At 38.2% G+C, this 23,383-nt stretch overlaps 1 protein-coding gene across 2 annotated transcripts in view; it reads right to left on the bottom strand.

The window, feature by feature from the left end:
- The window catches only part of KLHL2 (kelch like family member 2), an 80,729-nt gene that overhangs the window by 48,992 nt on the left and 8,354 nt on the right, over positions 1 to 23,383 (bottom strand). For both annotated transcript variants that reach the window (XM_081136742.1, XM_081136741.1), the window contains exons 2-4: positions 20,875 to 21,000; positions 10,184 to 10,290; positions 2,052 to 2,173 (exon numbers count right to left, since the gene is read on the bottom strand). In XM_081136742.1, the coding sequence (XP_080992868.1) occupies positions 2,052 to 2,173; positions 10,184 to 10,290; positions 20,875 to 21,000 (355 nt within the window). The remainder of the gene's footprint in view (positions 1 to 2,051; positions 2,174 to 10,183; positions 10,291 to 20,874; positions 21,001 to 23,383) is intronic.

The raw sequence follows: 23,383 nt of genomic DNA on the forward strand, positions 1-23,383 counted from the left end.
CAATTTTTATTTCCAAAGTACCTTTTCCAAAACAAGTATTTTTCAATGGGATGTAAAATAAGGCTTTACATACCAAGATACCCCTATGCTCTAGAGACAACCCTCTTCCCACACACACAAAAAAAACAACTATCTGAATGTTAAGCGTTTAATAAGTGGGCCAAATACAACTCTTTGATTGTATTCCTGTAAGAGTTACACAATATACACAAAAGGCAAATCAGAATGGCAAGAGGTTTCCTAAAAGGCTGCGATGACTAATATTTCAGGACTAGAACGAGATACTTATTAAAAGAAACATGAAAGGCATCCTCTACAAGAACTACTACAAACAGCATTCAGGGATGAATTCACACAGTCTAGTCTCTTAGGCCTATATCATCCTTTCCAGTTTCCCTCCATGTGGTACATTGTGTGAATCAAAGAAAACAATCTGTAATTCATTTGTTGAAGGTCAGATATAGAACACAATGAGGCTCACACACTCAAATTATTAAAAAGGAGTAAAAAGAAACCCAAGATAAGGTCTTGTTGAAAAAAACATCACAGAATCCAGCAAATAGCATAACCATACAGAAAAGACCAGACTGAGGTGACATGTTGGTACTGTTATTGCGTGACACGTACCAAACACTTTCCCCCATGTTAAAAGAAATGTTCACCTCGTACCTGATTCACAAGTTAATACACCACTTCAATATCAACCAAAGTTTTTCAAATGTCTTACTTCATGATCAAGACTTCCAAGTAAAGGTTAATGAGGCCACCAGGGAAAGATCACCACTGCCAATACTTCAGATCTAATAACAGCAGGTCTTAACAAGTTAAAGTGCAAAGATTTCAGTCTCCCCATTCAAGTATTTTATAGCACATTTCAGCTAATTACAAGGGACAAAAGACTAAACCTACAATTTCCTATTTGTGCAAGTAGAATTTAGAGATTATTTCTGAAGAAGTTAGCCCTAATTCTTTCTGTGGTCCTCAAAACACAGTTTATCTGTTGGAAGGAGAATAAATAAATAAAAACATTTAGATGGCAATTTAGCATATCTATCAAAAATTAAAATACACATGTACCCTAGGACCCACCAATTACATTTTGAGGAATCTATCCCACAAAAGTTTCAGATACAAATGTAAAAATGTTGATGCACTACAGCATTTTGTAAAGGTGAAAAATCATATATGCTGGTTAACATATGGGGTACCACACAAAAGAATGAGCTGGACACATTAAGTATGGATGTGTAAAGAAGTCCAACACACTTTGTTCAGTGAAAAAAGCAAGTTGCACAACAACAGGTAAAAATATACTTATATCAAGAACATGGTGTGTGTGTCTGTGTGCACAGCTGCACAGAAAATGGTCTGAAAGAATTCACAACAAAGGCTACCCTCTGAGGAAAGAGAGTAGTAGATCAATGTGTGTGGGTTGGGGTGGGGGTAAAGGGAAGGGGAATTTAAAAGATGGACTTTCATTTTCTAAGCTATATACATCTGTATTATTTAAACATTTACATCATATAGATAAAACATTTGTTCTTTATAGAAAGTAAGAAAGAAGCAATGTCTAATTTTAGCTAAACTCTAGAAGCACTTAAAGAAATGCTAAAATAATAAAAGAAGTAAAGGCTGTTGGTAGTCAAAAACATCCTTTGTAGGCTTTAACCCTCAAGGGAATAAAGACAAATGTGGGCAGCATCAATCAGTAGTTTTAAGTGAATACGACACTGTTTTCATAAAAGAACAAGTATCATTCACAGAACAAAAAGATTTGTATCTCAGAACTTTAAGAATATAAAAAATACTGAAATCAGAAACATTATTAAAAATCATTCCAATGTCTCTTAGAAATAGTTTTAACAACAAATTCTATTCCTTTGGTACAAAACGTATTCTGGGTGGGTATGCACTTTTGATTTTAAAAAACAGCATGGAAAATGGGGACATCTGCAATAGCATCAACATTTAAAAAAATTTAATGAAAGAAAAGAAAGGAAAAGAACACTGGCATGTATAAAGTGCTAAATGGTATGCAGTGTTTATCTTACCTGTACATTTTCTTCTGTAACCTGGATTTCTGCAGTGTAAACATAATCGATTAGCATCCTCAGGGTCCAGCCATCTACCTCTTTTATTCGAACTCTCTTTGCTCGGCTCTCACTCATCTCACCTAAAACACAAAGGAGTAAGAGTACTGTTACAGCAAGACACTTCTGCGGAAATATCAATGCCAAGACAGACTGACCCATTTTCTTGCCACTCACTGTATTCAGGAGGCAACTTATCAGCCACTTTCTTCAGGCCTAAAACACTCCTCTGCCTCCCTAAAAGCTTACCTGAGCAAACCATTAGATGTACTTTTGTCACCACTTGTACCTGAAAAATCACATCATAACAATGAACATGCCACATGTCTAACTGCATGAACTATAACACCTGTCTCATAGTTCAGCACCTGATACTGTCCACGGTTGTTGTTTTTTTTTTGGGGGGGGGGGGCCATTCTTCTGAGCAGTTTTGTTTTCTTTTTGGATTTCTACTTATGATTGTGCAAGAGTCACAATGTTACCCCCTTTGGCTCACAGCAATGAGCTCTTGCTGAAAAGGACCCAACTGGTTAGCAGCATCTATTCAACAAGCACACCAGTGCAGTGCATGGCCTGCAATGGACACAGAGGCTCTGCCGTCAGGGAAGGCCACAACTCTCATGCAGGAAACAATTAGAACACAGGTTACATAAAATGCTGAGAGAATGCAAGACAAAAGAGGGATCGCAAAAGGGTTAGTTAATGGCAAAGGCTTGTTATGAAGATCTTCTAGCCTAAGTTCTGTTCCTGTTCGTCATCTATGGTAACTTCATCCTGAAGTCATTTTCAGATCAGCATTTATTACTAAAGCCAGATACCCTTCTACATCACTCCTTGCTAAAAAGTGGTACAAGACCTCCCTCCCACTACCCACTGAACTAATTAGGTATTCAGGTATCATAAATAAAATCCTCTCTTGTGGAAAGAAACGAAGTAAAAAGGAGAAGGGATGGCCCCTAAACCAAAGGGACTTAGGACAGTAAGAAGCAGGTTTGTGTGTGGACAACAAAATGACCCACGACAAGGCAAGACATAAGCAAGTGAATGGTGGGGAAAGGAAGCTTCAATTAGAAACGACATGGGCAGTCTAAAAAACAATGTTGAGAGCAAAAAGACTGGACTGTAGAATTCATCAGGTTTTAAAGATAAAAGCAGCAGCATGAAAAATGATGGAGTCCCTCATCTTCACCTTAATCAGGCATCTCCAGTTAGAAAAAAAACACAATGGCCCCAAGATTTCTTGGAAGTTCTTTTTCAGATTTGGTGTACCGTCAGCAACTGTGAACTGGCAGAAAAGCCTACCCCTATGTTCACTGCAGCATTATTCACGGTGGCCAAGACCTGGAGACAACCACAGTATCCTTAGACAGAGGACTGAGTAAAGATGATGTAGTACACATATACTATGGAATACACTCAGCCATTAGAAAAGATGAATACTGCCACTTGCGACAACATGGATAGACCTTGAGATTATGCTAAGCTAAATAAGTTAGTCAGAAAAAGCTAAGAACCATATGATTTCACTCATATGTGAGATATAAAACTGAAACTCATAGACACAGACAACAGTATGGTGGTTACAGAGGGAAAGGGGTGCGGGTTAGTAAAGGGTAAAGGGGCCCAAATATATGGTGATGGAAGGTGATTTGATTTTGAGTGGTGGGTACACAGAACAAGATACAGATCATGTATCACAGAAATGTACACTTGAATCCTATATGATCTTATTAATCAATGTTACCTTGATAGATTTAATTCTAAAAAAGAAAAGAAATGCCTAGGGGAATCCATAATTACACAAAATCTCTTTGCAAACACAAACCCTGGGAGCAAAGAAATAATAGTGATGCACATTTAACTGCATGCTCCCCTGGGGATTATTTCTGACAAGATCTCAGAAAGAAGCTGTTCTCCTAAGAGCTAAATATCTCAAAAACTACCCTGCTACTTCCCAGGGGGGAAAACATCCATCAGTATCACAGGGGAAGGGAGATGGTTAAGAGAAAAAGGTACATATGTCTATACAGCAGGAAGACAGGGGACTGAGTTATGTGTCCGCTGTTGTAGCACTTTTCTTTTCCCCCCTTAAAGGTGGGGAAGGGTTAAGAAACACGGAAAAATAATTCTTCATCTGCATATAAGGCACCTCCCCCTCTCCTACGCTCTCTGGTTCTCATGGATAGACTAGATTTGTATCATCTGGAAGCTCTTCTGTGCCAAAAGTGAAGATACTTTGGTCATTCCCACGTGGACTTTTAGAATTAGCCACATCTAATTGATTTATAGGGCCCCTGTGATGTGCAAGCCCCTGCAGGGCCCAGGGCTGCTCAAACATAAAGCCATGTGCCTAGTTCTCAAGGACTGAATTCACCCCTCAGGATTTAGGCATGACTTAGCTTAGACACAAATAAGCCTGTCTTTAATTTACATATATAAATGCAAAATAGTCCTCTGCCAAGCAGTTAATATTATAGTTTTTAAAGTACTGTTGTAAGATGCACTTCACTAATTCATATATTCCTTGTCATTTTTAATATAAATTATCTCTCCCCAAAAAATGTGGGTATCTACTTTAAACAAATTCAATCCCAATCATATACTGCCTCAGAAACGTTTTAATCTTTATTTTTCATATTAATTTACAAAAACAGTAACAAAAACAGTTTGCCACAGATTGCATTATAAGTTTTAAAAATTCCAGTAATCACTAAGAATCAAAACACATACTAAAGAGAGTTGTAAGCTATTTCGATCTAACTCTAGTTGTAACATATTACCTTACTTACTGCCCCTTGGTGTATTCATAGAGAAAATCTTTAAACAGTATGGTTTTGTGAGGTTTATTTTTGACAATGCATTTTAAAAAGATATCCAATGATACGTAGAGAGTTCATCTTGTATTATTTTTATCTTCCCATATTCTCTCTCTCATTAGCTTTCTGTGTTTTGATCATGTAGAACTCTGAAGCTATACTAGGATATCCACAGACGCTGTCACTGAAAACCTGAGAGTCACCCCTCTTCCTTCTTTATCCACCCATCCATTCCATTATTCACTAAAGCCTGCAAAATTAACCTCAGGTAGATCTCAAACCAATCCCCTTGCCTCTCCATCCCTTCTGCCACTGTGCCCCTGGGGCTCTCACTGCCTCTTGTCAAGCCACTGCAGGGACCTCCTAATTCTTCCCTGCCTCCAGAATGGACTCTGCAGATCTGACAGTGGCACCCAGACACCTTCAGCTGCTCCCCGTCCAGGCATGTGAACCCTTCCACGTCCGCCCGCTTCAATATCCAGCCTCCTCTCTCTCCCACTTCAGTCTTAAAATATAACACAAAGGAACTTTCTGTACTTTCCCCACGCACCAAGCAATTTCCTACCATAACGCCTCTTCTGAGCTTTGTCCTGTCTCCCCGTGCCCTCGTTCCCCACGCCAATCCCCACACACTCTCTCAGATTCAGCTGCAATCTCTCCAGCTAGCCTTACCTGTTGGTGACCCACAGAGGAGTTAGGCTTTCACAGTGAGGACACTTGGGTACTTTCTGCAAATCCACTCTGTCATACTAATACCTACTTGTCCCCACCTGGACTGTTTTTTTAAATATGCTTTTATTGATTTCAGAGAGAGAAAGGGGGAGAGAGAAAGAGAGAGATAGAAACAACAATGAGAAAGAAACATCGATCTGCTGCCTTCTGCACGCCCCTACTGGGGACCAAGAGTGAAAAACATGGGCATGTGCCCTGACCAGGAATCAAACAGGTGACCTCCGGGTGCATAGGATGACACTCAACCAACTGAGCCACACCGGCCTGGCCCCCCTGGATTCTTGAGCTCCTGGAGAGCAGGGATGACATCTTGCTTATCTCCCTATTTATAATCCTGACATATGATAAATACCCAATAAACATTGGTTTGATGAACAAATGACTAGAAGAATGAAAAGTTAAACAAGTGCCAATTTAAGATGTAGCATCATTACTTAACATAATAACACTTAAATTAGTCTTGAACAAGGGTATTTCGGTCAACAAACACTTGTTGAACATCCACCAAACGTTCTAGGCTGAGCAAAGCACTTCCACTAGTGAACTCTGAACCATCTCTACTTTTTCTGAGAAAAGAAATGAAGTCCTCAAAGTTGGAAAAGTTTAAGGACATAGGTATGAATAGGAACATTTCCATTTCAAAGACCTTTAATCAGGACTCCTAAAGCCCAGCACACACTGGTAACTTTATCCATTCTGAAGTTCTAAAAAGTAAATAGGCTTAAGAGAGCAAAACATAAAATTCACTTCAATAAAAAAATCATTCTAATTTCAGTAATTGTTTAGCACATAAAAATATTTTTTAAAAACCATAAAAATATAATACAGAAGCTTCTAGTATGCTGAAACCCTAAGAAGTGAATGACAAACTTACAGCTACACTTAATAAATAAAATTTATTCCATTACTTCTCAAGTTCCACTTGTCATCTATGCTAATCATTATTGCCTTTTTGTTTGCTATTAGTCTTGGGTTACAAAGAAGCTACTGACACACGTTATCTTCATTCTGGCAAGCTGGCCCAAATGCCCTGCTAGCCACTCTGTGGTGGTCCTGGTATGTAACTCCCCAGTTCCACAACTAATCTAACGCGAACATGGGAACTGCATTCCCCTGCCAGTTTTGGTCTAGTTTGAGTAACTTCTGGAAAAGGTCTCCTAGCTTCTAAAAGAGAGAGAAATAGTCTTCCTCCTTCCTCGTGATATTGGGTCCACTCTGGGAGGAATCTTGCATGCAGGAAGGGGAGCAACTTTAGGATAAAATTTTTATTGAGCATAGAGGGTGGAGAGACAGAACGAAGTGGATTCCTGATGAAAAAGTCTTAAGCTGCAAATGCGATTATGCCTAGTGCCCAGCCTACTTTTCAATTATGAGAGAATATAATTTCTTATAATTTATATGGGTTTAAATGAAGCTTTCTATTAGGTATTGACTAAATAAACACCTATTCTAACTTATGCTCTTTATGTGCAACACCCCATTTCATTTTCTTCACAGTACTCAGTGATATCAGAAATTATCTTTTTACATTTACTCTCTAACCTTTTCTCCTCTCCCCAATGAGAATCGTGAGTACAGAGATTTGTCTGTCTTGTTCATCTCTATGACCCCAAAGCCTAAGACAATGCCTAGCACAAGAAGATGCTCAGTAACTATTGAGCATGAAATGAAAGTATGAATCTTAGATGAATATAACCATGCATACAGCTTTTTAAAGACTCTCCCTTCTTAATCATTTAAATGATAATCTATCTTTTCCTATTCTAATCTACCTTACCAAATCATGTTCAATATGACAAAAGTAATCATTAAAAAGCAGACACACAAAAAAGGAATAAAAATTAAAATTCAATATTTCCCCACTATGCTTCAGATACTTTAGCATCAAAATTGTAAGAAAAACAGTTTTTTAAATTCCAAATTGTAACAAACACATAATTAAAAAACACAATAACCCAATTTGATACATTCTTCCTCAAGTAACAGTTAACCTGGCCTTGCTCTAAACAGGCCCATACTTCACCAAGTGAAAGCCTGTGACTATACCACGGAATTACTTTTCACCTCCCTTCTCCATCCAAATACTTGGAACTACGATGAGTAACAGATTCTTTTTTTAGGTGATATAATTTAAAGGAAAGCTCGCCTACAGTTTATGGGAGATTAAAAACAAGGGCAAAGAGAGATCATCTGCATATTCCCCATTTTCTAAGAGGTTAGTCATGGGAAAACAAGAGTAGGGTAACACCCTGTGCCACTGTAAACACTTCTGATTATCCACTGAGCAAGACAATATAAATATATGTGGTATACGACAGAATGGAAATATGCAAAGGTCTACTCGATGGTCTTCACTATATTTTTTATAATAAACTTTAACAGAACTTCAGACCAAGAAAACAAAGAGACAATGGACTCATATTCTAGCAAATCTTAAATGAATATAGTATGTACACTAAACCACCTAGACCAAATCTCCATCTCTTCTTTACCTAATCTCTTCCAAACTGTTGAATATCAGTCAATCAGTAGAAGAAAACGTACAAAGATTTTCAGATAGGTAAATAGCATCTATTACTGAAGACCCATAACAGTCTAGCCTATTGAGCACATGAAAGGTACTCAACATCATTAGTTATTAGGGAAGTGCAAATTAAAACTACAAGAGATGCCATTTCACACCTATTAAAATGACTACAATTTTGAAAAAGACAGACAGGAATAAGTGTTGGCAAGGAAGTTGGAGAATGAGAACCCTTGTGCACTGTTGGTGGGAAAATAAACTGGTGCAGTTACTATGGAAAACAGCATAGCAGATTTTTAAAAAGTTAAATATAAATTTACTATATGACCCAGCGATTCTACTCCTAGATATCTATCCCCATGAGAAATGAAAATATTTGTCCACACAAAGAACTATACATGAATGTTCATAGCAGCATTATTCGTAACACCCAAAACCTGAAACCAACCCAAATGTCCATCAACTGGTAAATGAACAGTCAAAATGTGGTATATTCATACCATGGAATCTATTCAGCAATTAAAAGTAACAAACCGATGATACATACTATGACTTAAATAGACTTCAAATACATTATGTAGAAATAAAGTGTTCTAAAATTGATTTACGGTGGTGACAGTACCATTCAGTAAATTTACTAAAACTCACTGAACTCCACACTTGAAATGGGTAAGTTTTATGTAAAATATGCCTCAATAAAGTTATTAAGAAAAAACACCCCACAATGGAAGTACTCAATTCACATTTTGTATGTGCCAGAAATTAACACAGTGTCCCTATTTTGCATTGACCTTAGCACACAGCAATCTAAAATCTGACCAAGTATTCTCAGGCAGAAAAACACGTTGAACTGCAAGAAGTACCCACCTGCCAGTTAACTAAGATACACTAGGAATAATAGACTCAAAATGTCTTCAGGGCCCCCCATTCCTGTCAGGCAAAGCTCACATATTCACACATTGTATGTCAGTTAAAACATGAGTTGAGAACCATTGGACAAAAAAAATAAAAAAAGGAAAAATGAGATGTAGTTTAGATTATAAAAGAAACAGAGAGAAGAAAGATAAAGACATGAGACTTCCCATCTCTAGCATCCGTGTCTCTGGATATTTAAGGCTCAGAAAGTATTGCCTTTTGAGGGGAAAGGAAACTAACCTTAATCTTGTAGTTTTAAGTTAATCCCTATATTTTTGTAACTATGGAAAATAAAGTATCAAAAAAGTCTAGTCTAAGACTTTCTCAATCTTCTATTCTTACAGAATATAGAGTAAAGACATTTAGGAATTGAGAGTAAACAATAATAATAACGATTATAATTCCTGCCAACATTAATTGAGCATTTTCTACGTCCCAAGCAAAGTGCTGAGAAATTCACATATATGATCTAATTCAATCTTTACAAAAATCCTAAGAAGTAATATTACCATCCCGATTTTCTGAAAGAGGAAACTAAAGCACAGATTGATAAAGCAACAGAGTAAAGCCCAGACTGATGAAGTGACTGATGATTCCAAAGGTTGAGTAATACTGACAAGGAAATGGCAATGGCAGTTTCAGAGGACAGCGCTTTACGAGGGAATTCCTAAACTGAGCCAACACATTCCTAACTGAACCCTCCCTCCTCTTACAAGGTTGGAGATTCTGTTTAGACAAGTGTCCAGGATTAACAAATAAGATGTAAACCAAAAGACCGAAGGGACCCCCAGGACATAAAAATTTCACTAGTCCCACTTGATTAGTATTGCCTTTTCATATCATAAATGGCAAGGCAGTAACCTAGTCAATGTATGTAAATATAAATGTGAAGGAGAAAATGGAGGGTAGAGCTGTGAGTATGTAACGTACACACACACGATTATGACAATGAGAACAAAGATGAGGAATCTGGAACAAAGCAAGAGTATTTTCTTGCATTACAATGCTTAATTTCATAAAAGTATAATGTTAATTTAAAAATACAGAAAGAAAACCCCAGATCTATATACATTTAAAAAAATACCCATAACTAAAATATTTCATACCTGTAAACATGGCGTGAAAATAAGGACTACAGGCGGCCAGCACCACTCTATGAGCAGAGATTTCCATGTCTTCAGCCACAATTGTGACATCGCACAGCAAATTTTGACTGTTTACAAAGCAGAGAGAAAATTTTTTTAATAATTCCAATAATAAACGTCCTGAGCATCCTATGCAAAAATATTACAGTAAAAGCCCACTTTTCTAAAGTGAGACTAACTAAAAACTACCATTCTTTAGTACAGGATTCCTAAACAGGAAGTACCTAGAAAACTTGTGGTGAAGACCCAATATGCTGTGGCCCTTACTCAGAATCTTGCCTTTGTTTAACAGAGAAATATTTCCAACCTTGATTACTGGATCTTCAACCTAAAGGAAATTGCTGGCAGCAAACCATCAATGGAGTGTTCAAGGAGAGGATGTTTGAATTAACAGCATCAGCAGAAATGGCAAATGGCAGTCTGACATTAAGATGAAGACAAGATAAAACAGATGCACAAAACTAAACTGGGTCGAGGTACCAAAAAAATACATATTTAAAATGACCCGGGGTCATCAAACAAAGGTAAAATTATATATAACTTCACGGCTTTAAAGGCATTTGGGCATTTGAAGCTTAATTTAACCAATGTAAAATATGTCCTTCCTTAAGGCCAGAAAATATTTCCATGTATAAAATTAAAAAGCATTTTGTTACCTTAAACCATTATTTTACTTTAAACAAACCATTATTCAGCAAACATACCTCCAATTCTAAACTATCCATTTTAATTCATTCACAAACATGTGGCAAACACTTTTTACATGCTATCCAAGCTGCTAGGTGAGATTCTCCAGCTAAATAAAACTGTCTTTTCGGCCAAAACAACAAACAAACAGAAAACACTTTTGCCAATGCTTATTCCAGAACAAGCAAGAAAGTGCCAACTCTAAAAGTGACTTTACTTATAGTCATGTCATCAATGGCTGAAACAAGTGTGGTGAAATCAAAAGTCCTTTCACTGCACTTTGACTGTCTGAGCACTGAATTTATGTGTATAGCATACATAGGTCACATATGGCCCCACCTCTACTATTCTGCCTATTTTCCTCAGAGGTGGCCTGCCTGCTTCTGTAAGTTTGCAGAAGCTTATAAGCAACATTTTCACAAGAGTTTAACCATGTTCTGTTAGTTTTCCACACTGCTTACAAACTTGTTTCTGTGAAGCTCATACAAAAACTTTTCAGGGAACTTATTGGCATCTATTTTCCCTCCAGTCTAGGAAAAACTTCGAGAAACATCATCGCCTCTAGCACCGGTGATGACTTCAGACCTGGGTCTCACTGGTGATGAACTTGCTATGCCCTTTAGATTGAAGTATAGCTCATGGGTGATTCCAATGTAATGGCTCATGATGCTGTATGAGACATCAGGCAGGTCCCGCATTAGAGTCATAAAAAGAGGCACAATGTCTCCATAATCTGTCCTTCCTCCACATCACTAATTTGTGATTCCTCCGTCAATGTGGAGAATGAACAATGTCTACCATCTGCTCTGAGAACATAAAACCACTCTGCAATTCTATAAATTCCATTGGGTTCGCAAATAACCAGGGTGAGAAAAGTCAGCAGTATTTTCAGGAGGATGCTATGCAAGAGCTTTACCTGCATGTATTACCTCATTTAGACCCCACCACAATCTTATGAGGTAGGTATGATTATGATTTTTTTGCCCCCAAAATGTGTAGCTGGGAAAGCCAAGGTTAAACATGAATAACCAGCCTGAAGTGCCACTACTGGTGAAACTAGGATTCAAGCTCCAGAGGTCTCTTAACCACTACACAAAGCCATTTAAATTTGTGAGGTTTGAAGACTTGTTAAGGTTTGAATAAAACAGGGAATAGAAAGTATAAATAATAAATGTATAAATGATAACACCAATTTATTATTTAACATAATCTGTACTAAAAACTATTTTTTCATGTTCTATATATAGTTTATAAAAGGCCCAATTTTAGGAAGTTTTTAGCCCTACCTCTAAAGAATATTTAGAAAAATCAAAGTTCATTTGCTCATTCAACAAGGCACTGAAGGATCATCTCTGCTTAAGGAGACTAGCAAAAAGGACTGACAATCAAAGATTACAGAACAGAGTGGAAAGTGCCACTGTAAAGATGCTATGGGAATAGGGGGGCATCTAAATCACACTGGGGGACAGAAAGGCTTCCTGCGGCTACTGACCTTAAGCTGAGTTCTAAAAACAAGTCAGTGTTAGCTGGGTGAAGAAGGAGCAAGAGAGCTCCAAGCAGACAGAACAGAACGTGCTGTTGCATGGAGATCCGCAGCCGCAAAGCTCAACGGGGACCTGGGGAACAAGAAGTGTGAAGAGACAGAGGGCATGAGCAAAGGAGAGGAGGGGTGGGACGGCAGTTGGCAGAGCTGCACAAGTCTCTTGAGAGGGTCATCTGTGTTTTCCTACTGTGACCGGGGGATCTGGTCGCAACTCAAACATCAGTCAAGTACATCTTTATGCCTGTTTTCCTTTTGTCAGTAATCCCTCTTAGTGTTCTAGTTTCAATATGGAACTTAAGTGGAATTACACTTGAACACCTCAAAATCACGTAATTAATTACATTCAGCTTCAATTACAATTACTCATTGATCCAATCCTTGTAGCATAACACCTGCTGGGTGTCACATAATTAGCTTGGTCTTACTGGCTTATTAGCTGGTGTTAGTTAATTAATAAAGTAAAAGCATTCCCAAACTACTAGTATGCAGCCACGCCCTGGGTGAGGTCACACGGAGTCTGAGGGCGACATTACAAATCAGACATACTTAGTTTTAGTGTTCAATTTTTTTTTTTTACCTTTTTGTCTCCAGTAATAGATTTTAAAACAGCACTCAAAGATAAGAGAGATGTGACCAACCTCTTATCTTTCAGCCAGTTTGTGTCTACCAAGTCTGGCCCTTATGTCTTTCCAAATGTGCATATTCATAAGTTGAATGACTTTGGGGTGAGGAGGAAAGGGCTACAAACAAAAAGTCTGGCAATAAAAATAAAAGAAACTTGTTTTAGCAGCCCATACCCAGCCTACATGGTTCCTTTATGTTCCTATTACTTGGAATCTAATGAGGGAATGGACTGTAGAAGAAAAAGGCTTTTGGAATAATGAGATAAAGTTGCTATTTAGCATAATTTGCATTTACCCATTCACTTAGCAAATATATATAGTAGCTACTGGGGGCCAGGCACTATGTCAGTTTATCACAATAAACAAGATGATGCGCATAATAGCAAGGAATTTACAGTCAAGCAGGGAAAACAGACAAGCTAATAGGTAATTACAAAATGAACCTATGACTATTAAGATGGCACAAGTGTGGGGTGTTTGGGAACACACACGAGAGGCTAAGCCCAACTCCACAGGGGCTTTGGAAAGACATTGCTTCTAAGCTCAAATCTGAAGAACAGGAGTTACACAAACCTTATGTAAAACATGGCACAGAAAAATGGAAGGCACTCCATCACCTAAATGAAACATCATGAGAATGGGTCCTTCTCAGGAAAAAACATGCTCTGAAAATTAATAAAACATGCCTGAACATACCAAGACATTCTTTGGGTTTCTGATAAAAAAAAAGGAATGAATTCTTAAGACTAGAAAAACCTACTACTGTTATGTATATATCTTCTTAAAGTAAAATGTGCCATCAGCTCTGAGACATCAAAAATAATCAGTAGTCACGTGAAACAGGAATTTACTTTCTACTGGAAGTGGGGGTGGTGGGCAGATGACATGGCATCTGTCTGCCTTTTTTCCTCGGGTGCCAGGGAAAATCTGGAGGCACTTCCTGCCACATGGTATGGAATTGAAGTAATAATCGAGGTGCCAGGCTGGTGAGATGTGCTGTTTGTCACCATCCACAGGACAAACACAAAGCACAGCCTAGGAATGTACCCCAAGTCATCTTGGAACAGCATCAGGTGTTAGGACAAAGAAACAAGGCAAGATATTTAAAAAAAAAAAAAAATGAGGCAAGAAAGAAGTCAGCAGCTGAGGAATTAAAAGCTGGTCAGGAAGCAGAGGTGAGCCAGAGGTAGTGCTGCTGTTTAGGGCATAGCTGCATCATCGAGTACTGGCTACTGGCACGTAAGCAGGCGGGGTAGGGAGACGAGCTGTTTCAAAGGTGAAAGGCTTCCTGACGACTGACTTTAAATTAGTCATATTTAACCAAACCTCCTATAATTGACAATGTCATTTAACAGGCAAAGCAGATGCAACCTGGCTAAAATGTGAATAACCTTGACGAACAACAGAACTCCTGGACAAGTGCCACCACTATCTTCCTTCTTATTCTTCTTAAAACCATGACAGTCTGAATTTGAAGTTCTGTGGCAGTTCAGCACAAGGAAAACCTAGATGCTGGGTTTAGTAAGATCCACCACACTAAGAGTCCTGAAGAACAGCACAGCCTCAACAGATGTGCACCCGCTGAGACTTTCAAACAGGAAGCAGGAAACAGTGACAGTGAACTTAGAAAGTTGCAGGAAAACCTACTACAGTCAATGATTGAGAAACTGCTTTAAACTAGTACAGGGCCCCAGAAAAGAGAATCCAGCATTCTTTTCACATGGAATCAAGACAGAAGAATAATACTGAAAGCTGACAAAATGGAGCCACAAGACATGGGGGAAAGCATGTTGCTGACTATCTGTTGGGAAGGGAAGGTAACATGTCCTGATTTGAGGACCTGCAAGAACACCTGGTCACCACTGAGAGAAAATGAAAAAAATAATTAGAAATAAAGTGAAAGAAGATATTAGGGACAGAAACAAAGCTGGTGGGGAGGGAGCAGAGTAGAAAGATGAGGAGGTTAAAAGATTTGGGGGGAAATGCAAAGGCAAAAAAACTTGATGAAATAAATCACAAGGTAGATACTCTTAGCTACAACAATTTTAAAAAAATAAGCCATACTGCCCGGCCGGGTGTCGCTCAGCGGCTGAGCGTCGACCAAGGATCCAGGCAATCGGGGTTTGATTCCCGGTCAGGGCACATGCCCAGGTTGCGGGCTAGGCAGCCGATCAATGACTCTCTCATCATTGATGTTTCTATCTCTCTCCCCCGCCTCCCTTCCTCTCTCTGAAATCAATAAAGATATGTTTAAAATAATAATAATAATAAGCCATACTAAGCCTGGTTGGTATGGCTCAGCAGTTGAGTGTCGACCCTTGAACCAGGGGGTCACAGTTTGATTCCCGGACAGAGCACATGCCCAAGTCGTGGGTGCGATCCCCAGTAGGGGGTGTGTGCAAGAGGCAGCCGATCGATGATTCTCTCTCATCATTGATGTTTCTCTCTCTCTCTCCCTCTCCCTTCCTCTCTTTGAAATCCATAAAAACGTAAAAATAAAAAACAAAAGCTAAACTAAGATTTTCTGGTTTTCTGATTTAAGATGGGATACTGAGGCTAATTCTGAAGTGCTACAGTATCTCACACGTGCTAGTTATTCAGCAACATGAAAAGAACAAGAAACCAAAGTTGTTAGTGAATTCATTTACGACCATCCATTCTTCACATTCTTTGAAATGGTTAATGTTTCTGTCCATGCTCAATAAACACCACTTACAAAAATATCAATCCTGAATGCTTAAGAATCACTGTAGAAGATTACCAGTTAAATCAAGACTGTAAACTTCAAAATATCCCTTAAGCTTTCTAAACAAGTCCGCTTGATTTGGGGGTTCTTTCCAACTGTTCATCCTTCAAGGAATGTTTTATATTCTACTCTAGTACAACATGAAAACAAAAGAAACTGACAATGTTTTAGTATAGAAATATACATATATTAGAGCAATAAAAAATTTCACATCCTATATAATTTCCTAAAATCTCTCATAAAAACACTCTTCACAGTGATATAACACTATGAAGAGAGCCACAGTGTGGCTCAGTTGGTTGGGCATTGTTCTGTGCACCAAAAGGCTGCTGACTCGATCCCCAGTGGGGAACCATTCGAGAGGCAGCCAAATTAATGTTTCGCTCTCACACTGATGTTTCTCTCTCTCTCCCCGTCTCCCTTCCCCTTTCTCTAAAAAAAGAAAGAAAGAAAGAAAGAAAAAGAAATCTTAAAAATAAAAAAGCTATGGAAAGGCAGGCTCACTTAAGTTTCTAGTTTAATTCACTTGCCATATAAGCAATAAATTACACATAACCAGAGAGCCAAAACTCACATTTTTCATAGATGCACAACAGATAATTTAATGCTAGTAGTGATCTGGGTCCACAATGTCTAAAAGTTTGGGGGTAAAGACACAAAAAGCACCTCTTTGAGAGCTTCAGGTTCTCTTAAATTATCTTCTAGAATGTAAGAACTGCTGTTATAACTAAATGATTCAATAGTTGTGGCCTCTGTATGATCTACAGGTGAATATTTGAATTGCTTCAGATGATTTATCCTTATTGAAAACTTCCAACTCCTATATATAACTTAAGGACCAAAATTATCTTCCTTCTATACAAATAACAGGTTGGTCCCCACTAATTTAACGCTCAAGTACAGTCTTATCCCATATCCTAGAAAATGAAAGTTTGGAATTTTATTTAAAATTTATTTTAAGGGCAAAATGCTACCTTTGACAGTTCTTTTTTGGTCATCTCAAAAAGCTCACAGTCTAATGTTCTCAACAAAACTTGTGTCTGGGATTTAGTCTGCTTCTTTGTCTCCTCCATCAACCCAACACAGTGTGTCACATAAGAAGCTCTCTGTAAAGATCTATTGGCTTGATTTTGAAAATGTTAGTGTTTTGAAAAGCTCCTCCCCACCGCCAAACCCATGTTTAGGATATTTAAAGAGCTGAATTCCTCACCAGAGATGTGTTGCTGTACTAGACCTGTCCTTTTACTACACTGCCAGGTTGTTCCTCTGACATCATCAATGTTACAATGTGACTACCCTTTCAAACACCTTCACTGATCCCCACTGCCCACAGGATTAGGTCCAAAGTCATGCTATTTAAACCTACCACAAGCCTGTCTTTCTCTTGCTTCCTAACCTTTTCTACAGACTTCTCAGTATGAATTCTTCATTTACTTTATCCAGTAGGTTATGTTTATCCCCTCCCTAGCTCAAGTAGGATTCCTTTGTATGAATCCTACTGCACTCGCATCAGGTCCAGCTGAAACCACCTTTGTGGGTCACTGTGGATTTCTCCCATGAGAATGCTTTTCACCACCCACATTTCGAAATAATCTTCCACCACCTCATCCTCTTCTCTGACATCTCCTGCAGCAATCTAGATACCTGAAGGGCATGGGCAAGTCTGATACTGTTTTTGGCTCCCATACAGCCTTTTGGGCATGCTAGCTTATTTCAAAGGAGAACCAGGTGCTTACAAATACTTGTTGAATATACTGTTTAGTAGTGATTGCAGGATTTCTAAACCAAATAATTTTAAGTTATTTAAGCTCATATTGGGCTGGGACAGAAAGCTATATCCAGGCCTCCTGTCCAAAAAAACCCAAAAAACTAGTTTAAAGAAAATGTCACATTCCTTTTCTATAAACGGTATTAATTTTATAACTTAAACCTTATAAAACTCCTATCTTCCACTCCCACAACCATACTTTCACCAACTATAATTGGAAGAATGGTGACTTTTACTCCTCAGATTTCACTTCCATCAGGTAAAAGTTCATAAAACTTTGATATACAACTATTATCCTACCAATTAAAGGGGTCAGCCCAAGAGCAGAGTGGTGAGAAAAAGGAAGTTCTCCTTTCCCAGAAGTCAGGAAACCTCTCTCAGCCACCCTTTCCTGGCAGCAGGAAGTTGATGCAAGGACAGGAAATAAGAAGTGATTTTCAACTGTACAAGGAGTAGGTCTCCAAAGATTTTTTGTTTTTTAAGAATTACTCGAGTTGGCTATAAGGGATAAGAGAGAAGGGAATGGCATTAAACACACAAAAAAGGGGGGGGGGGGGAGTGTCTAGTGAATCCCAAAGAGAATTCATTTTTTGAAACACTAGCAGTTGATGACTTCATTATACAATCCTGGCTATAGACCTGGCAGCCAACACTCTCCAGCTATTCAAAGGTCATTCTTTGTTCTGAAAATCAGCATGAAGTACCCTCTTGGTGACACACTAGCTCCTGAAATGGTATAACACAAAGAACATGAAGGTACTATTTCACAGCCATAATAGTTCACACCCAAAATGAAACAAACAAGTGAATGAAGGCTATAGCTAAATAATCCTAGGACGAGCCAAGGGCACTTGATCTGCAGGTAAGCAGGAAAAGAATCTCATAGGCTCAGAGAATGTCAGAGCTGCAGTGAACCTTAGACTCCATCCCGTCCACTGCCCTCACTTTATAGTTAAGGCTGAAAGAGATGCACTTGCACAACACCAGTGGAAGCCACAGCTACCGCACCCCAAGTGGGGGAGAAATGTGAATAGGACTGTTAAGTCAGTCTTTGTAGACTTTTTAAAGAAAAACAAAAGCCATTAAAGATCTCAGTCTTAAAATAACCTATTTTTCTACCTTTTCTTTCAGTTCCATTTATAGTAACTACTGCGTTTTACATTCTAATAATTATTGTTGCAATGGAATTAAAATACTGAAACAACGTGGCCAGATCTGCTGCGTAATCCCAGCTATATTTTTTCCTAAAGACTAAATGAAACCTAATTGAAAATGTTGTCAGAGCAAGAGCAGGAAGCAACTCAAATATCCAATATTTAGTTTAACTTTCCAATCTTTCTCTTCAATCCACTTTCCACCCAGAAGCGTGTTCTTTTCAAAATACAAATCTGATCATGTCACATCCATGCTTAAAACTCTTCAATGGCTTTCTCCCAGCAACTCCTGATAAAGAACAAAATGTATAACGTCCTAAGAATGCTGGCCCTCACCTACCCACACAGCCTCCTCTCTTGCCGTGACCCCTGCCATCTGTGCCCCAGCTGCTCCTCAGTTCCTTCAGTGAAGCCAGTTCCCTCCCACTACAGACTTGAGCACTGTCATGCCCTAGATGGAACATGGTTCTCTAATCTCTCCCACCCCGTCTGGACTTCCATTTCCTTACCTCTATTTCTTTTCAGATCTCAGCACAATTATTCCTATCTTTTCAGGGAAGCCTTCCTTCATAGCCCTCTGTTATCTGCCTCCATAGCCCTTCTTACAGCACTTACTGCCACTGAAATTATTTGTGATTTTTTGACTGATTAATGCCTGTTTCCTGCAATCGACCAGAAGCCCCATGAGGACAGCAACCATGTCTGTTTTGGCTCACCATTGCACTGCTATCACCATCAGATAAATAGTTACTGATTCTTTTATGTTTTTAAAAAATATATGTCTTTATTGATTTCAGAGAGGAAGGGAGAGGGGGAGAGAGAAATATTGATGATGAGAAAGTCATTGATCAGCTGCCTCCTGCACACCCCCTACTAGGGATGGAGCCCGAAACCCGGGCATGTGTCCTGACTGGGAATCAAACCTCGATCTCCTGGATCATAGGTCAATGCTCAAACACTGAGCCATGCCGGCCAGGCGAGTTATTGACTCTTTAAATTTAATTAAAGAACAAATGAACAAACTAATGATGGACCTAAGGGTGAGCATTTAGCACAGAGACATTAAGGGAAAGTTTAAATCACTCCCTTTTTAGCCCAAGCTTTTAAATATATGTAGAGTACTTTAACAAAAGGAATGATGGGGGGAAAAATACATGTCTTTCACAAAATGCTAAGAAAACAAAACCTGCCTGGTAGGCATGGCTCAGCCATTGAGCATCAACCTATGATCCAGGAGATGACGGTTCGATTCCCAGTCAGGGCACATGCCTGAGTTGCAGGCTCAATCCCCAGTAGGCGGTGTGCAAGAGGCAGCTCATCGATGATTCTCTCATCACTAAGGTTCCTATCTCTCTCTCTCCCTTCCTTTCTCTGAAATCAATAAAAACATATTTAAGGTGGGAAAAAAACAACAAAACCAATACTATTCATACATATATTATTCTTTCAATTAAAAAAAGAAAAGTTACTCATAGTTCAATCCACTTTTAAAGTCACTCGTTTCATTACAGTGACTCTTAACACATTTGAGAATTACCTAAGCAATGAGCAGGTCCCCAAAATTACTACCACCACCAAAGAGAGAGTTACATTTTTCTCTGTCTAAAAGTTTTCTTTTCATATTCTTTGTGATACAAATTAGAAACCCTAGACCAATACTGTCCAATAGAAATATAATGCAAGGCACAATTTTCTGGTAATTACATTTAAAAAAAAAAAAGAAAAAAACCAAGTGAAACAAATTTCAGTAATAATTCTACTTAACCCAAAATATACAGTATATTATCATTTCAAAATGTAATCAACATTTTAAAAACTTGTTAATAATTATTTTACTTTTTTTCTGGTACTAAATCTTGGAAATCCATTACATATTATCTGCTTACAGAACATCTCAGTTCATAATAGCCATATGTGGCTAGTGGCTACCATATTTAACAGAGCAGCCTTATACCATTCACACTTCTGATAAATTATTTGCTCTCTTTCTCCCTTTAAAACACTTGCAGAAGGAGCTTTTAATGTTCTCTGTATCAAACAAAGCAACAATGAGGCAAGAGGAGTACATTTACTATAAACAGCTGAAAAATGAAGGGAAGACATTCATGTTTACATGTTAATGTAATGATACCTTCTTAATTCATTCATGACTTTAAAAGCTTTCTTCACATGCCAAGGATTCACTGTCACTGGGCAGTGTTTTTCAGTATTATCATCTTTTGAATCGAGAGGCTTCTGATGACCCTGCTTTGTGCATCTGTACATAAAAGAAAAGAACAAAAAACAAACAAACAGAAAAAGACCTTATTAAAGTTAAGTTGGTTCAGGCTTATCAGGCTGCAAGAGATACAATACAGTGAATGACCCCTCCCACACTTCCTTAGAGGAAGTCTCAGTATATCTCAATGTAAGATTAAGACACAATTCAAAACACTTTCTGATGGTCACTATGATTTTAACAAAAAGTAGGTAATTACCTCCCTGATGTCAAAGCTCTGTCAAAGATGAGCACCAAAAATTCAGTAAACATGATTCAACAGATACCTCCAAATAAAATGCTAAGAAATTATCTCCACTGTTGGAAATTAACCTGTTTTACAATCTGCTATAGTCATACCTTATTTACAAACAAAGACAGGAACAGGATCATATTTTACACACATTTCAGAAACTTAGCATCTGATTTGAATTTTGCTCTCCACCTGTAAGGTTATTTACCCCATATACTATTTTGAACCTACCTACCCTATCAAGACATTAATCATGTTAGCTAAAGTTTACTAAGTATTGACTATATGGCAGCTACTATGCTAAGTCATTTTCATCCACTGTTTGCTTAATCCTCACAACAACTCTGAGCTAATTACTATTATTATCTCCATTTAACAGATGAAGAGATTGAGGCAAAAAATAATTTGGGTAACTCGGTAAATGACAGCTGAGTAAAAGGCATGTCTGACTCTCAAGCTCATTCTTTTCACTAAGGTTCAATACCATTTCCTACATTTAGCAATGAAAATTTAATTTCATATTTAAATTTATAATTTTCAAGAGCACAAGGCTATATTGTTATTACTGTATAAATTATTCTTTCGAGACGTGGGAGCCAAAAAATAGCAAATAAAATCAGGGCACCCAGAGGAGGAGGTGGAATTAACTGCTAATAGACATAAGGGAACTTTGAGAAAATGGTTCCACAACTTAAGAAATTTACTAAAAATCACTAAATTGTACAATTATATGTGTTAATTTTATGGCATGTAAATTATACCTCAATAAACCCATTAAATAAAAAATCGAGATACTAAATTAAGCCTTAAAAAATCATACTTGTATATATAACACACAAGAACAGCAGGCAAACATCATCTATTATTGTTGTATTTCCCTTCATACCTCTTCCTTTCCTGACCCATTTCTGAAAGGCTGATTCATTTTTTTCAATATTATTTTTCATTCATTCATTCAGCAAATATTTTTTGAGGGCCCACTATGTACCAAGCACTATTCTAGGCACTTGAAATACATCAATAAATAAAATAAAGATCCCTGTCCTCGCAGAGCTTGGAGTCTAGTGTGTGAGGTTGGGGTGGGGGCAGAGATACAAATAACAAATCATTAAAGTAGGAAGCACATTATAAAATTATAAGAGCTATAGAAATAAGAAAAAGGGCAAGGTAAAGAGAGTCAGGAGTGAGTAGTGAGACCAGGGCTGGGGCTGGCAGGGACAGGGGAGTGCAGATCATGTAGGGCTTTGTAGGACATTGTAAGGACTTTGGCTTTTACCCTGAAATGGGGAAGCATTGCAAAAGAGTGACACAATCCAACTTATGTTTTCAAAGGATCACTTTGGCTGCTGGTTGGGAATAGTCTATGTGGGTCAAAGATGAAAGGGGGGGAGCTATTTAGAAGAGTAATGCATTAGGAGAAGAAAGTCACTCAGAGCAGGATAGTAGCAATGGAGATAGAAGCAGTGATGAGAAGTGGCTTGGTTCTGATATATTTTAAAGGTAATGCCAACAAGATTTGTTCACAGAATGCAAGATTTGTTCACATATGGCATGTCAAGAAAGTTGGAATGACTCCAAGGTTTTTGGCCTGAGCAACTGGAAGGATTGAGTTTCTGTTAATTGAATGGGGAAGGCTGCAAGTAGAACCGGTTTGTGGGTAAGAAGATCAAGAACTCAGTTTTATATATGTTGGTTTTAAGATATCAGACCTCAAAGTGAAGATGTCAGAAAGGTATCAGATGGATACTGGAGCCTAGAGTTGGAGAGAAAAATCTAGTTGCAGACAGCAATATGGACAACACTGATTACCTAGATCAGCGGTTTTTAATCTTCATCTCATGGCACACATAAACTAATCACTGCAGCACACCAAAATAATATATTTTTTGCTGACCTGACCAAAAAATAGGTATAATTTTGATTCATTCATACGAGACGGCTATTGTTGTGTTGGGTGTTGTCATTTTTTTATTTGACAATCCAAGGGAAAAGAGGTCAGTGCCCCTCACTAAATAGCTGGGTACTGGATATTTTAAAAATTCTTGCAGCATAACAGTTGAAAAATTGCTGACCTAGACGGTACATGAAGTCATGAAACTTGGGCACTCAAACACGAAGGTAACCTCCAAC

The sequence above is a fragment of the Miniopterus schreibersii genome (assembly GCF_964146895.1).
Source record: "Miniopterus schreibersii genome assembly, chromosome: 4".
Classification (NCBI taxonomy): Eukaryota; Metazoa; Chordata; class Mammalia; order Chiroptera; family Miniopteridae; genus Miniopterus; species Miniopterus schreibersii.